General features: G+C 45.0%; 1 protein-coding gene across 3 annotated transcripts in view; it reads left to right on the forward strand.

Moving 5' to 3' along the window:
- The first annotated feature begins 10570 nt into the window (after positions 1–10570).
- Positions 10571–15844, forward strand: part of KCMF1 (potassium channel modulatory factor 1) — a 61215-nt gene continuing 55941 nt past the window's right edge. For 2 of the 3 annotated variants that reach the window (XM_048932347.1, XM_048932348.1), the window contains exon 1: positions 10571–10951. In XM_048932347.1, coding sequence (XP_048788304.1) covers positions 10936–10951 — 16 coding nt within the window. In that variant the 5' untranslated portion in view covers positions 10571–10935. The remainder of the gene's footprint in view (positions 10952–15844) is intronic. The other variant, XM_048932350.1, reaches the window with a different exon arrangement.

The following is a 15844-nucleotide window of genomic DNA, read 5'->3' on the forward strand; positions in this document are numbered from 1 at the left end:
CTGATTGTATATAGTGGAATTTTACACTCTTGTGTAAAATTCTACTCCTGCACAGTAGCAGTCTGAATGAAATATTGTATTGGTACCACTGTTGCTTGTAAATCCATGTAACTGGAACCTCAGGTGGAATTGTGTGCAAATCAAAACAGGCAGTGACACTGCAGCTGCAGTTTTCCTGCCTCATGCACGTGAATGGAAAGAGAATATCATCACCTTGGGCCACGTCTAAGATGTTCTCACAGATATGGCATGGTGAGTGCAATACGATAAAAAATGTTCCTCAGCTGAGCCCATGTCCTTTTCCAATATTGGTGCCTTCTGCAAATGTTGGTGTTGTGGGATAGGACTTTGCAGCTTGCATCATGAGTCTGGTTTAGTTTGTGGTTATTCTGTGGGTCTTGGGGTGGCAGCAACTTTCACTAGTATATCTTCTGCTCATCATAATGGGTTTGTAAAAGTTGGCAGGAGAATATTTGGCTGAGTTTTGACAATCCTTTTTATGTGGCAGTACAGCTTTTCACTTTCAGCCCAAGGGTGCCATGTATCCTACAGTACTTAGTCTTTCTTGTAAGTGATCATCTCTATTAAATATTTTCAAGGCGAAAATATTTTATCTCCCTGTAGGGCTGTACTGGCAGACTTTTGGTACAATACAGCAAAGGGAACAAAAAGTACCAAATAGCATTTGAAGGTGACATCAGTATTACTTTTGTCTTTGTAACAGGTTCTTTTCAGAACCCTGACAGTCTTGGGCTGCTCTGTATAATTTTGTTCATTAATAACATTGCCATTTCAAAGTACTCTGTGTACATTTTGATGAATACACACTGCATAGGAGTCAACTCAAGGCAGCTGAACAGGGAATAAAAGCTATGAAGAAGGGAGTAGAAATCTATCAAGTAGACAACCATCTGTTTGTCTCCACAACAGCTTATCTAATGCTGGAATGTTGAAATAGGGATGGTTTGTTCCTGGCAGAAATTATAGTTTAAAACTGACCTGGTCATATTCTCTATTCATCTCTTCTCTGTTCTCAGTATCCTTTTATCTTAATGCATCAGTTGACTTAAGAATATGCACTCTTCAGATACAAGACAAAACAAGGATCTTATTTTTGGACCAGAAATGATGCTGTTGGGAGAGGAACAACTCTGCATGTTCTGTGCCTCCTTCTACCTGCTTTGGAAACAAAGGAACAAATAAAACAAAAGCATTGTACTATTACATGTAAAAGCTGCATACATTTTCTTAGGAGTCCATATGCTTCACTTGAAGAGCTGAAGTTTTACCAGATGTAGGTACCTCAAGTTATCTGGATTTGTACATAAGTTATCCTGTGCAAACTCCTTCATGCTAACGCTCTCTGCAGTCCATTACATGTGTCACCCATCACTGGTGCTCAGGAAGCCATTTAAGTACAAGAATAAGCATACGTAAGATTTTATCTTCAGGAAATTAAAATCTTTGCTCATTTTTCAGGGTATCGCTTTTGATGCACAGCGCAGCAAGTAGATATTCGATCGCTAGATGGCGGTGTGAATTTCACTCTACGTTCATGGATGGTTACTTGCAGGCAGAAGGATTTTAACTAGGGCAGCTCTTCCTCCATGTAACCCAACTAATTTTACACCCGCTAATTCAGCATGGAAGAGCAGCTGCTTGGTAAATCAATACACCACAGCACAGAGAGCTCAAGCACAAGTACTCTGGCAAAGTCTAGGTGGTTATCTTCAGTAAAAACCAGTGGTGTTAATTGGAGACCAATTTTTAGTTAATTGCAATCAAGTAGAGGATCAGCTTGCTGCCTCTGACAGTGGACAGCTGATACCAGATTTGAACACCGTTGACCCTGGTGTCCTAAAATAACCAGGTGACCAAACTGTTCTCTTCAATAGCATGGCTTTTGTGGTCAGTTTACACTTTTCAGAGCTATGCCTCCAGCCAGAACCCCATATTCATGCACCATCAAAAGCTGGTAAGTTTTGGGACACTAGAACCAGTCCTGTTATGTTAAAATTATTTAGTCCCTCCCTAAGAGAGAGTTGCATATTGCCAGCTGTTTTTGTGAATAGTAACTGAAGGTCAAGAGGATCTGCTTCTGTTTCTTGCAAGTCCGAGCCTTGGGGCTGTTGAAGAAAGTAAGTGTGATGTTACAGGTCTCTGCAGTGTCAGGAAGCAAGAACAAGGACTTTGGTGAAGAAAAGCACAGGCACCCCTCTTTCTTCTGCTCTGGTTTGTCAAAACTGAATTATGTAAGTTGTTACTGCAGTGAGGGGTTCTGCACAAAATAAGAGATTAAGTGAAAGGAGAGAAGTTGAGACGGGGTATTAGGGGATAGTTTTCACTAGGAGGATGCTGAGGTGCCAGAACAGGCCATCCAGAGATGTTGTGGATGCCCCATCCCGGGAGGTGTTCTAGGACAGATTGTATAGGGCCTGCGCAACCTGATCTAGCACTTGATCTAGTGACTGGCAGCCCTGCCTGCAGGTGAGGGGCTGGAATCTGATGATCCTTGAGGTATCTTCAAACCCAAGCCATCCCTTGATTCTATGAAATGATACCATATCAGTTTGCAATGGCTAAGTGGCCTTGCTCTGTCAAGAATTCTTTCGGTTTTGGGTTTCTCTGTGTTGCTTTTTGTCAAGTACTTTGTTGTGACCTTGGTGCATTTCTGTCTGTCATGCAAGTAATCTCTCCAGCAGACTCAAGAACAGCTCAACAAATGCTTAGGCTGCTATCAAGGATCTTTGGAAGGTAAAGAAGAAAAGAAAAAGAGGGATGTGTTTGTACTGACAATGTTCATCCTCTTTCCTCCAGCTTCTGCCAAAGCCTGACACAAAACAGAAAGATGGTAGACAGATAACCTTCTCTTTTTAGAGCCAAAATGCTTACATACATCTGTCCCTGCTCTACGGACAGCTATCCTGTGGAGGGAGTTTTGTTCATGGCTTCAGTAGAGAACAGTGAGAACACCCTGTCTTTGTGCAGCAAGAGTTTGTCAGTTGCTCTACTTCGTACACCAACAGATTCTCCACAGTAGATTGAGCAAAAACAATAATCTGTGGTTATCAACCTGCATTCCAGGTGCACAGCCAGTGTGGAGGGCTCTCAAGCATTGTAGCCTTTTGCAGTGCCTTGCCAGCCCTCTGCTACCAGGTGCCAAACACCTTGCTCAATCTTTTTAGAGATCTGGCCAATGAAGGCTGACCTTTACTGAAAGCTACAATAAGTGGAGAGAATGTTCAGCACTTTAAACAGGCAAATGAAAACTGCCAACATCCATTTTTAAAAACATGTTTTCAAATGTCAGTATTGATAATTCTGTACTTGAAAAATGAAAACTTCTAAACTGAGAATAGAAAACTAGTTGGCTTCTGATATTTGGAAGGCAAATGAATGAGTAAAATTTATTTTAGGTAAGATTTCATTTTTAATTATGAAGAGACGGCTGGACAAAGCCCAAGAGCTGGGTAAGTTCTGTTTGCCACTAGTGTCTTCCAGTCACAGCTAAGTGTCTCAGAGCTGAAATTTTCTCACGTGCTTGCAAAAGGAAGAATATGAGGGATGACTGGGTCTGGAGCATCCCGAAATCACTACTCATGCATCACTAATAACAGCTAAAAATATTACAGCGGATTATTTCAACCTGCTGCAGTGCCAGACAGAGCTGCTTCACACACCCAGCAGTTCTGCACATTAGCAGTAAGAGCAACGCTTTCCCACCAAGTTAGGCTGTATTGACTTTCTCATTTCTTTTTTCTAATTGCTAATATATTTTTTTCTAATTGCTAGTACACAGGCTCTGCATGTGTCTGAACTACTCAAGCAAAAATTTAGAGGGAGACACAAGGAAGAGAAATATGGGCTATAATCTATTCCACTGCAGGGTTGCTATTCAGTATCCATGACCAGAACTTGAGCCCTTAACCTTGGGCTTTATACTCCCTGCTGCCAGCTTTCTAATGTCATTGTATAGCAGAGGCTCTTTACAGCAGGAACCATGCCTTCCTATGTATGAAAACACCTGCTCCATCTGTCTTCCTATATTTGAAAACATGCATATATTCAGAGATGCCACTGTTCCAGCAAACATAGTAGTCACTTTGTTATCATCTTGTGCTCCCCATTTGTAAGCTTCTTGCCTGCACAGCACATTGAAGTAGTGTCTATAGTCTATAGCCACTAAGTAGTGGCTATAGTCTCCTGTCCTTTGCTAGGCTCTGGTTAGCCTGGGTGGCCCTGGAGGTGATGATATTTTGCTGTGACTTCTAGAAGACCCCTTTGCTTATGGAAAATGGAAAAACCTGGCCGTGATGGCCTCCTGCATCTCCCAGCCTTGTCGGCTTTGTAAGCTGGGGTGCATAGCTTCCTAGCAATTTTTCATCACAGCATCCCCACCTGTCTGATGATCACAGCAGGCAAGTTGAGTGGTCTGGTATAAGGCAGCAATTGGCTTCAATTTTACTGGAAAATAAATACACAGATCTGAAAATTAGCTCCTTTTCAAGGAACAGCCTCTCTCCAGTGTCAGATTAGCATCCACCATAAGAATTGTCATAGAGAAGCACTCAAAAAGGTCAGAGATGGTCAATCAGAGATTTGAGCTCCTGGGGAACTTGCCCAGGTGTGGGTGTTATTGTGACGAAAGTGGGGGACAGGAGAGAAGAAAAGAGCAGGGAAAAAAGGGAAAGGGAAAGAAAGCTGACATAAAAACCTGGCAGAGAGTCAGAAGCAGCATTAATGGCACAGCCCTGAGAAACATGTGTACAGAATATATCTGAGAATCAGCTCAAAAACTATGTAATGATGAGTTATATGATATATTGTTTCATTTGCTTCCTGCTTGCAGAAACAGGGCTTTGTAAGCAAGGAGGATACAACCATGTTACCTCCTCCTTGCTGGAGCAGTGCTTGAGAGTGTCCTAATTCATTCACATGGAACAGAGTGAAAACAGTAACATTTGTGGTTATCAAGCGGATAAATATTGTTTGGCTCAATGGTAAGCTGCAAAGCAACAGTAATAACAACTGGAAATTATGCATTCTTCTTTCTTTGTCCTCTTCTGTTGGAGAACAAAGCCGTGATGCAGAGAATTTTCAAGGGCTCTTTCTATTTCTCCATACGTTGTGACATTTGGTCCTGTAACAACAGTGCTGGAACCACACCAGTAGAAGGGATTGGTGTACGATTAGAGATAGAGATATTTTGGTAAGAGAATGAAATGAGTTGATGAATTTTCAGTACTTGTCTTGGTTCAAATTCTTCGTGAAAATTTAGCCAAAAAAGTAGTAGAGGAAGAGGTAGCTGGAGCACTTTTAGCTTTATATCAGCATCTGATTATATCAGATCTGGATCCCAAAGAGATCTTGGAGATCTTGGGAACATACAACATCTGTTACATGTGGGCTGAGGAAAAGGCAGCCATTTGAGGTTATGTGTGAGTACTGGGAGGCCACTGGTCAGGAAAGGCAGCAGAGATTAAACTGATGCCTGGAGGCACACATGAGAGATGGAAAAGCTTCTGCAGCTGCCAGCAAAGTACAGGCTTAGTCATGTAAGCATCTGCACTGTATATCCAACACCCTAAAGCAGAATTTCTACTTAAAGTTTGAGCTGATGATAAGCACACTTAGTGGTACTCACTTTAGTTTATCTCCAACACAAAATAATCTCCCCAGAAGAAGGATGTTCCTGGTAAAATACCATGTCCTACTCTCTTTCAGTGAGATGCTTGTTCTCCAATTGAGATCAACAATCATCTGATGTTCCTCGTGACTCCAACTATGTTTGTGCTATTGCTCTGTGCTTTTCGTGTTTCTAGCTGGACTGCAAGACATCACCAGTAGGCCTGGACACCTGGAAGGAAGGAGGATCTTTTCATGGACATTTGTGTAGAAATATCATTTCCATCTATAGGATTCCCAGACTCTTCACATTTTCTGGGAAATTACTATGGCAGAATAATTGTCCTTGATGCAAAATCCAAAACAAAACAGCATGTATGCAAAGCTCTTTCAGGCCTTACCTTATAAATTAGAAAGCAGCAAGACTATTTTCTTCTGATTGCAAAGTCTTTTGACTTTGTCTGAGCACAGACAGTAGGTAGCTTGGCACAACATGGGATGACTGCTCAGCAAGAGGAGGCAGAACAGCAGCACTTAGAAGGAAATAGTAGTGGGACACCTTGATGTGCAGCAGTGTACAAGGCTAACATTTGAATGTGTGCACAATGACAGTCTCTTATGACAACTGGAATGATCAAAACCACTGAATGGCATGAGTCAGACATGATTCTAGTGATGGCACCTCTTGCCTCCACATGTGAAGCAGAATCCCTGAGCAGACCAATGCAGACAACGAGCAGTTAGTGTTGCACACAGTGGTATGCCCAGCCTTACAGAAAACAAGTCCAGCAAAGTGACGCAGAGACCACTTACACAAACGGTAGTAGCCTGGTGGAAATAGCACTGAAATAAGTGGAACCATCATTTCAGTGGGCTTTAAGTAGCCCACAAAGGGGTGGAAGATTTCAATTAGGCTAATGGACTAAGTGTTTTCTACTGTAACAGTTTGTCACTTATTTCTGCCCTGGAATGTCAGTATTCAGTTCTGTACCTGCACTTGTCCTGCTGTTTTCCAGGTCCTGGGTTCCCTTACAGTAGAAAAGCAAGGAGCTGCACATGGCTACACAGCCATCTCTTCCCTGTTTCCCAGAATGCTGCTGCTTTCAGGTATCAATTTTGTCATATTATGATACCACATTAGGAAAACTCATGACTTTTTGCTTATTCACACTGTGGCTTACACAATGGCCTAATTAATTCTCAGATCTGGGTTTCTAATCCCTTGCCTGCCTCTGACCTTGAATGACCTTGGGTAAGTAAATTCTGATTTCTCTGCTTGCATTTACCCAAAGGAAAACACATATGTTGATACTTTTTCCTCACACCAAAACAGCGAAGTTCACCTATGGAATTTTCTGCTGCATGTGAAAGAATGAGAAACCTGACTATGGCAGGCTCTCCCCTCAGAGACACAAGAACTTCCTAAACCTCAACAAACTCTTTCTCATTCTATGGAAAACTATTATTCAAAACAAGGACATCACAAAACAAGGTAATGTTAAGACTACAACCTTGTACAGGACATTCCGACTGTCTGCTAGGCCATGTCCTACATACAGCTGGAGCTGCTGTGTGCCTGCCCATGGGAGCCTGGGTGTCTTGTACTCTTGTGTGCTGCATTTGTCGAAGAGAGAAATAACCAGCACAATCTCTGCTAAAAGATACAGGAGAGTGCATTTTAATATACTATTGCATGTGCTATTCCAAGAGTATAAACGTTTTAACCATCCTGCCTCATTTAGAATAGACACAGGCACTAAGGCAGAAAGCAGTGAATAATTACTGCAACATACAAGTTATATACTGCTACATATGTGCAATGAATAATTCTGCTTTTCTCTAGCAGGCTACAGGAATGTTTCAGAAAGACTGTATGAAAAGGAGCTCCCTACCACACACTTGACCACATGCACTCAACATGCATCACATCACATGCACCATGTGATTAAAGCCCAACTCCTAGTAACTGGAGTGTGGACATACGAGGTGGTCAGCCCTCTTCAAACTGAGACTAAACCAAAGCCTTCAGGTGCCCTGCAATGCCCGCTTTGCAGTCTGTGTTTTACAGACATATGGAGGGGAGATCCTTCTGCTGAAGGCCAGCTTACTGGTAAAAGCATAAAACCAAGCATAAACCAAGCAGCAGTGTGGTGCTCAGAGTGGGGCATAAGCTGACAAGCTGTTGCCAGCCACTAGAGCTAGCATCTTGCAGGGCAGTGTACTCCAGGGCTCTTCTAGGAACTGAAGGGCAGTATTGACCGAGAGCAGCTGATGGTCTGTATTTTGCATCGGAGCGAGATGATTGCCAATTGCATTTAAAATTGCTGGTACTAAAATAAAGTAGTAGAAACAGGACTCATTGCCCCATTGTTGCTCTGGAAAGCTGACAAGATGGGCACAGTTTCACCCCCCACTCAGGCTTGGAGGTGCCCCTTTCAGTTTCCTAGTGAGATTCATGACATTTGCAGATTTCTCTTCAGCTGTGTCTCACTTGCAGACTTTGCCATGTCACTGACTCTCCCCTTGTTTTCTCTCTCTTCAGGCAAAAGAGTACTCAGCTTCTTCATGCAGAGGTATTGTTTGTTTCTAATGAGAGTGCTGCATTGTTTTAGGCAGAGTGGATGCTCTCAGTAGGCACGGCAGTTATCACATTGCAGATAGGTGAAGCAAAGGTAGAAACAGACAGAGTATCAGAGAGAATTATGAAATCATAGCATAGTTTGGATTGGAAAGGACCTTAAAACTCCTACAGTTCCAACCCCTTGCCACCAGATCACAATGCATCCAACCTGGCCTTGAGTACCTCCAGGGATGGGGCACCCACAGCCTCTCTGGGCAGCCTGCTCCGTGCGTACGTACGTGAAGGAGAAAAGCAAAGGTACCACATGACTAGCATAGGTTGGTACAAAACATGAGGCTGGCACTTTTTCCTTTCAGCGCTTACTGGCCATTTCACCCTGTCTGATAGTTCACCTTTTCTGGCCTTTGGGCCTGTGGGGGCCTCAGAACAGGCCGAATGTTCACTGATGTGAACATACAGGGGTTGCAGAACCAGGGCAGACATAAGTGGGCTGTGGTACAATGTGGTGTGTGGCAGGGAAACTGAGGGTGAACTGTGAATTTCTTCATAGGCAGGTGAATGTGCAGGACAGCAGGAGGAGGGAGTGGGATGCAAAACCCTGAGCAGGGAGCAGGAGGACAATGAGTGAGTCACCAGTTGGGCTTGCACCTCGAGTAGTCTCAATACAAGACATTGAGGATCTGGAACAAGTCCAGAGAAGGGCAACAAAACTCATGAGGGGTCTGGAGCACAAATCTTACGAGGCGCGGCTGAGGGAGCTGGGATTGTTCAGTCTGGAGAAGAGGAGGCTCAGGAGAGACGTCACTGCACGCTACAACTTCCTGAAGGGAGGCTGTGATGAAGAGGGGTTTGGCCTCTTCTCCCAGGCAACAAACAAGACCCAAGAAAATGGCCGCAAGCTGTACCAAAGGAGGTTTAAATTAGACATAAGGAAGAACTTTGTCTCTCATAGAGTGGTTAGGTACTGGAATGGCTGCCCAGAGAGGTGGTAGAGTGGCTGTCCCTGGCAGTGTTCAAGAGGATAGTCTGGATAGGTGCTAAAAGATATGGTTTAGTAGCTCGTGGTAGTAATGGTGATGAGAGGATGATTGAACTAGATGATCTTGTAGGTCCTTTCCAATCTTGTGATTCTATGATTCTATGAGGACAAAAAAGATGTGAAGGATCTGTAATGGCTGAGGGACCTGGGACTGTTCTGTCTGGAGGAAGCTTAAGGGAGACCTTATCACCCTCTACAAACGCCTGAAAAGAGGTTGTGGTGAGGTGGGGCTCAGCCTTTTCTCCCAGGTAACAGTGATGGGATGAGAGGCAATGACCTCAAGTTGTACTAGAGGAGGTTCAGGTTGGATATGAGGAAATACTTCTTTTCACAAAGAGCGGTGAGGCAGTGACACAGACTGTCCAGGGATATGGGGGAGCCACCGTCCCTGGAGGTGTTCAAGAGCTGTGTGGATGTGGTTGGTGGGCTTGGTGGAGGTGGAATGATGGTTATGTGTTGTGATTTTAGAGGTCTTTTCCAACCTTAACAATTCTGTGAAAATGGAGGCGTTGGACAGAGGAGAGTCCAGAGCAGAGTAGGACCTGAAAATGCAGAGGAAAAGAGAAGCAGGTACAAAGAGACAGAGGGAAAGACTGCTGTTCAGGAAGAAATCTGTGTAAAAAAGAGGAAAATCGTGATGAGAAAGGCAGCATGGCAGCAGGTTGCTTGGTACACACCACGTTCCTCTCAACCAGGAAGTAGCATGGCCAAGTCATGTGTGTTCTACTCATCCCAAGACTATATGAAAGGACTGACATCAAACGTGACAGTACAAAAAGTTCTGTGTGCATGGAAAAATGGAGCGGGACTTCGGCGACACTCAGCAAATACGGCCTGCCTCTCCTTGGCCCAGCCGATGCACACTTTTGGCAGACACGCTTGTACTGCCTGATCGTGGCAGAAGATCAAAAAAAGAACCCGAACCAAAGAACGGGGTTCAGGGGTGGAAAGGGAACGACCTTGCGACTCCCAGCCAACAGCGAGCTCCCCAAACTGCTTCAACGAGTAACAATAAGCGATAGGAAAACCTGCTCAGAGCATGCGCGCTGGTCCTGGCTTTTATTATTATTATCATTATTACTACTTTTCCCTTTAGAAAGGCCTCGGCCGATCCGCACTCGCGCTCCCCCCGGCTCCGGCCATTCTTCCCGGGGGCCGCCCCAGCCGGCGCGCCCGGCAGCTCAAGCAGCAGGACCGCCGCCCCGCCCTTCGGCGGCGCTGGGCGGTGCCGGAGGGCCCGGCAGAGCATTTCCTCTTCCTCCTGGAGCAGGAGGAAGGGGCCGGCAGCGCTCCAGCGCGGCGCAGGCGGGCGGTCCCGCCGCCGCCGTCGCTGCGGCAGCGGGCGGGGCGGAGGGGAGCGGGCAGGGGGCGGCGCCTGGAGCCGGCGGGGCCCGGAGTCACCGTGTCACGGCGCCCGGGAAGCCGCCGCCGCCGGATCCGCCCCCCGCGAAGCGAAGGAGGGAGGGAGGAGGAGCGGGAGGAGGGGAGGGAGGCCGGCTCCTCGCCGTCTCTTGTATATTTGCCCCCTTTCGGCCCTCCCCCCGGACCCGCTCCCCTCGCACCGGAGCTCCGTGCGCGCGGCGGCGGCGGTGGTGGCGGCAGTGGTGGCGGCGGGGGGCCAGGCCGCAGCGGCGCCCAAGCAGCCCGCGGGAGCCCCGGAACGGGCCTGGGCCGCCGCCTCCGGACTAGGATGTCCCGACATGAAGGTGAGCGGCGCGGGCCGGCAGGCCGCGGGGCGCGCGGGGCCCGGCCCGGCGCCGGGGCCCGGCGCGGCGCCCTCTCGGGCCGATCATCATGGCGCCGTCGCCGCCGGGAGGGGGCCCGCGGAGCCGGCAGCGGCGGAAGGAGGCCCCGGCGGCGGAGGGCGGCGGCCGGGCCGCGCTCTGCAGTGTCATGGGAGGGAGGCGGCCGTGACGGGCCGTCTACCCGCGCGGCCTGCGGCGGGGCCCTCCGGCCGCGGGAGCGGGGCCCGTCTGGGGTGGGGGGGAGGCCGTTCCTCCGCGTCCGAGGGCGGGCGGCCGCGAGGGCCCCTCTGCCCCCGGCGGGGCCCGGCCGCGATGGGCGGGCCTGCGGGGGGCGCGGGGCGGCCTGCCGACGTGTCCGCCGCCAGGGGTAGCGGCGTGTGTTGTGGGAGTGCGGGAGGTCATCGCGTGCCGCGCGCTGCCCGTGTGCCGCCGTGTACGGTTGCGGGCGGGGCGGTGCGAGAGTTGCTGGGAGTCAGTCGCAAAGAGCAGGGCGAGGGAGGGCTGAGCGCTGGGAGGGGGGCTGTGGAGAACGGACCGTGGTGTCGGAGAAAGTCGCTTGGCTGCTGTTGTTATTTTTGCAGCCTTCCTGTCCGCAGGTAAGGTACTAGGGTAGTACGAAGACGCTCTTTATGCTGCACTTAGTCACCTGAAAGTGTAACTTTCTGCCATATTAGGAACTTATTCCGACCCCCGTCTCCATTTTCTCTGCTACCTCATTTCTCTTTATTTATTCCTAACGTATTTTGGCAGAAACACTGTAGGACAACTTGGTATTGGTGGGTAATGTTGCTGGCATTATGTTGCTAGCTTGTTGTCAGGCCACAGGACACTGTGTACGTTTTCTATCTCACTATCTCACATGCGTCTTGCTAAACAGGAGCACTTACTCGTGTGAACAAGTGACTGTTTTGCCCACATCCACAAGCTCGTACTTACTTGGATTAGAGAAAACTTTGTGTGAACACCAGATCCTCTTTCCCATTCTTCCTCCTCCTCCCCAGCTCCCTCTCTTCTGTGTGCAATACATCTTTTACCAAGAGGGTAGAGGTGAAGGTGCTGGATCTGTGTGTGGCCGAAAATTCAGCTGGTAAAAAATGAGTGAAATGAGGATTGGTTACAAAGTTTTTTAGTGAGCTTATGTGATAACGTCCTCCATAAGTCTGTCTATGGTGCTTGCATCCATGATACTCTCTTTGAAGTACAATAAATAGTAGGATACAGGCTTTTCTAGATTGAACAGGTAAAAATTATCAAAGTGATGTCCTGTTGTTTGCTAGTGTTTTTCAGAGATAAGTGTGTGGAATGCGTTGTTTGTTTGTTTTTTAAAGAAAAAGGTTGTGGTATTTGCTGAAAAGATGCTTTTGTCCTGAGCAGCCTTTCTGTACAAGTAGAGAAAATCTAAAAGGTTCTTTACAGGTGAATTTTTGGTGAAGTCTGTATTGTACATTTGCCTAATGGGTGTCAGTTTCTGGTTGCTACAGCAAGAGTAGTGTTCCTGTGCTTGTATGTTGATGTTTAGATGGGAGTGATTTGTAACTAAACCAGGTCTATTGTTTTCTTTCTGAAGGGGATTCTTCAGTGTTTCTTCTTTCTGAAAAACTGAAATAGTTTCTCACTGGTTCTCTGTTTATTTCATGTATTTTGTTTCTGTTGACTTCTGTTGTAGGGCTGGGATAGCTTCTGTTAATACTGGAAGCATGCTTTTCCAACTTCTAGGAAAAGAGGCTTAGAGACTTGATTCCATTAGAGATACAGAAGCCCCTGAAGTGAAATATTTGCACAAAAGTAATTCTTGCATCAGGTCTATATAATGCCATTGGTAACTGAAATTTTTGATCCAATGTGACTTAGTAGAGAGGAGCTGACTTTGGATAGCAAGTTTTTATTTCAGTAAGTCACACCTTTTCCGTGTTCTGCCCTAAGAGGGCCCCATTCTGAAAGTTACAAACTCGATTTATTGGTTGTGCCTGACATAATTTAGAACACTATACTAGTTGTCTGATAAGAGTGGATGTTTCCAGAAGGGTAAATGCTGGAGAAGTTGCTCTTCCAGAATCTTAAGTACGCTTAAATAGGTACTCTTAAATAGGCCACAAAGCATCTGATGAACATCTATGCTTACATGCCACTAGAGTTTCTTGCCTATTTTTGTTGGTGTAATCATCTTTGTTTGTTTTAAATCAAATGTTATCTTTCAGAAAAAAAAAATCTCACCATTCCCCTTTCCTCTGTGCTTCCTTCTCACCAGTGAGCTCTGAGCTCACGTTTTTCCCCACTTGATGAAAATAGATATAAATTTAACTTCAGTTATTGTTCTTCTTTCTTTAAGTGTTCTTTTGGTGTTTCAGAGGCTTTCTGGTACTACTGGCAAGTGTAATCATCAGTGTTTATCCTCCTTTTGCTATAGCTGCTCATTTCCAATTTTTTAAAACTGTCTTTGTTCTGTAACGCGTGTTAAGGAACTAGCTATTCCTTGCCTTTGGTTTTGTAGAATGCAACACGAGGTCACTCCCAGGTCTTGGATTTCATGTCATTGCCTTTTCAGGAGTGATTCATTGTGTTTCTGGGTTAGCCCCTCTGTTTAGGAGAGTGTGGTGGTGTAATCTTTAGCTACACTACCAAGCAACAGACAGGTGAATTCTTATATTCTGAAACACACAGCAGAAAATACCTTGCTTGTTGTAAATCTACTTTCTGTATACATACATGAGTAATGGCTCTTTTGTACAGCGGTGCGCAGCACCCGGAACAGGAAAAAGGAGAGAACTGTAACTTCAATTGATATCATTAGAAGACTTTTGCACTCCTTTTTTTGGTGAAACAAGATTGCTGTAGCATTACTGGCCATTCTGTTTTCCTGTCCCAGTGGTGCCAAAAGGAGTCTCTGAACCATGTGATTCTCTATTGCATGCCCTGTGCCTCTTCTCCTTGCCCCTCTTCCATCATGTTTCTTATTTGCATTTGGAAATGTTTTCTTTAAGTTTCATAAAGCTAGCAAGAGTGGAAGTCATGTGTTTGTGTTGTTTGATTTTTATGATGGTGCCCATTCATCAGCATTTCTTATGAACCAGAAGAGCTCTGCAGTTAATCCCAGTTCCACATGAAGCATGGCCTGGACGTTAATAACATATAAAGGGAGAGCAGTGACTGTCAGGCCCAGTGGAGTTCTGGAATTGCCTGCTGGCTTCAGACTCCTCCCAAAAGGGAGTGGAACTTCAGTGCCGTCAGTTTTTTTTTTTCTGTGTGTACGAATGTCTTTGAGTCAAGTACCTTATTTGTGTTGGAAGGTAAATACATCTTTAGAAATGCACAAAATTACATGAGCCAACCATTTGAAATATAGTTAATATCAAGGTAGTGTTAACTCCAGTTTTGTAGCAGTACTTGTTGGAAGAGTCTGGGCCAATGATGTTTTCTGTGTGGTCACATACAGAACATTAGTAAAACTTTATCCATAATAAAGTCTTGGAAAACATTGCGAACCGATTTCTGACCCTCCAAATGATGCAATAACTGTATCGTACTTGAGCTGCAGGATACCACAAATTTCTGTAGAGGCAAACAACACCCAGCAGCTGATAGAAATCTTCTAATATTTCATGTAGCGTCAATTATGTAAGTGCCACCAAATGCAAAGTTAATGTGCTTTTGTATGCAAAACCCTTAATTCAGGTAATGGAACTACACGTCTTTCTTACAAAATAATCAAAACAATCCAGTCAATGAAGCACTGCATTTGTTAATTAAGAAATGCTTGTGTGATTCTCTTACAATTAATGCCTTCTAATGCATTTTAATACTATGGTTTCATCTCCAAACATGGAGTTTTGCTGTTCTGGAACACAGAGTAACAACAAATTCTTTCATATATTGCTGTTATTTAGATCTGTTTTGTAGGAAATAAATCAAGATTGAGTTGATGGTTTTGCATGTACCGTGAAACAGTGTGTTTTCTAAATTTGCTCTAAGATGTTACTCCGAGGAAGTGTTTTCTAACTGCATAAATCAAAGTTTTCATAGTGTTAGTTGTACTCCATATGCACTAACATGTTACCATAATTAAAAGTATAGTGCAGTATCTGAAAATCCACATAATGCGATAATTTATCTAGTGGGAGTATGTTTGGAACACAATATAAGTTAATGTTAAATGGAAACAGCTGCAAATGTGATGCAAAGTAATGTTACACAGTAATTTGCTTTATTATTAAACTATTTCTTGTATTCAGCAAAAAGCTGAATCAGCATTTAATAATAAAAAAAGCTGGGGATGTTAGTGGTATTTTAGCCAGCATGATACTACTTCAGTTTTGAGGCAGCTATGTTTTCATTTAAAAAAAAAAAAAAAAAAAAAGTTTCTGTCTATTGGTTTATGAAGAGTATTGCATGTGAAGCAGTATGCTGGTGTCCCTGCAGTGTGTGAACAAGGTCCTCTGAAAATAGGTAGCAAGACAGACCACTTCTCTCAGACTTATCGTATGCAATAAAAACTGGTGTAGAGCTGTGATAGTTCTACCATCACTAGGTGGATTTGTGGGGAGAAGACAGTGGCTAAAAAACTCCATTTGGGCTGATGGTGACTGGGAGGGATTCAGAGAAGGTTTAGAGAACTGTGCAAGTTGCATGAATGGGGCTGGACAAACAGAATTCATGCGTCTTAAATAAAAAGAAAGTTTTTCAAGTGCTATGCCTGTTTACACTCCTAATACTGAACAACTTTGAGGGTGAGTTGTGTCGCTGCTCTCAGTTGTGCAGGTCTTACTTCAGTTACAGTTAAAAACTTCAGAAACTGAGCAATGACTAATACAAAAAAAGGTTAACGCATTCACGCAGCAGCTGGACACAGCAACACCT

Source organism: Lagopus muta, chromosome Z (genome assembly GCF_023343835.1).
Source record: "Lagopus muta isolate bLagMut1 chromosome Z, bLagMut1 primary, whole genome shotgun sequence".
NCBI lineage: Eukaryota > Metazoa > Chordata > Aves > Galliformes > Phasianidae > Lagopus > Lagopus muta.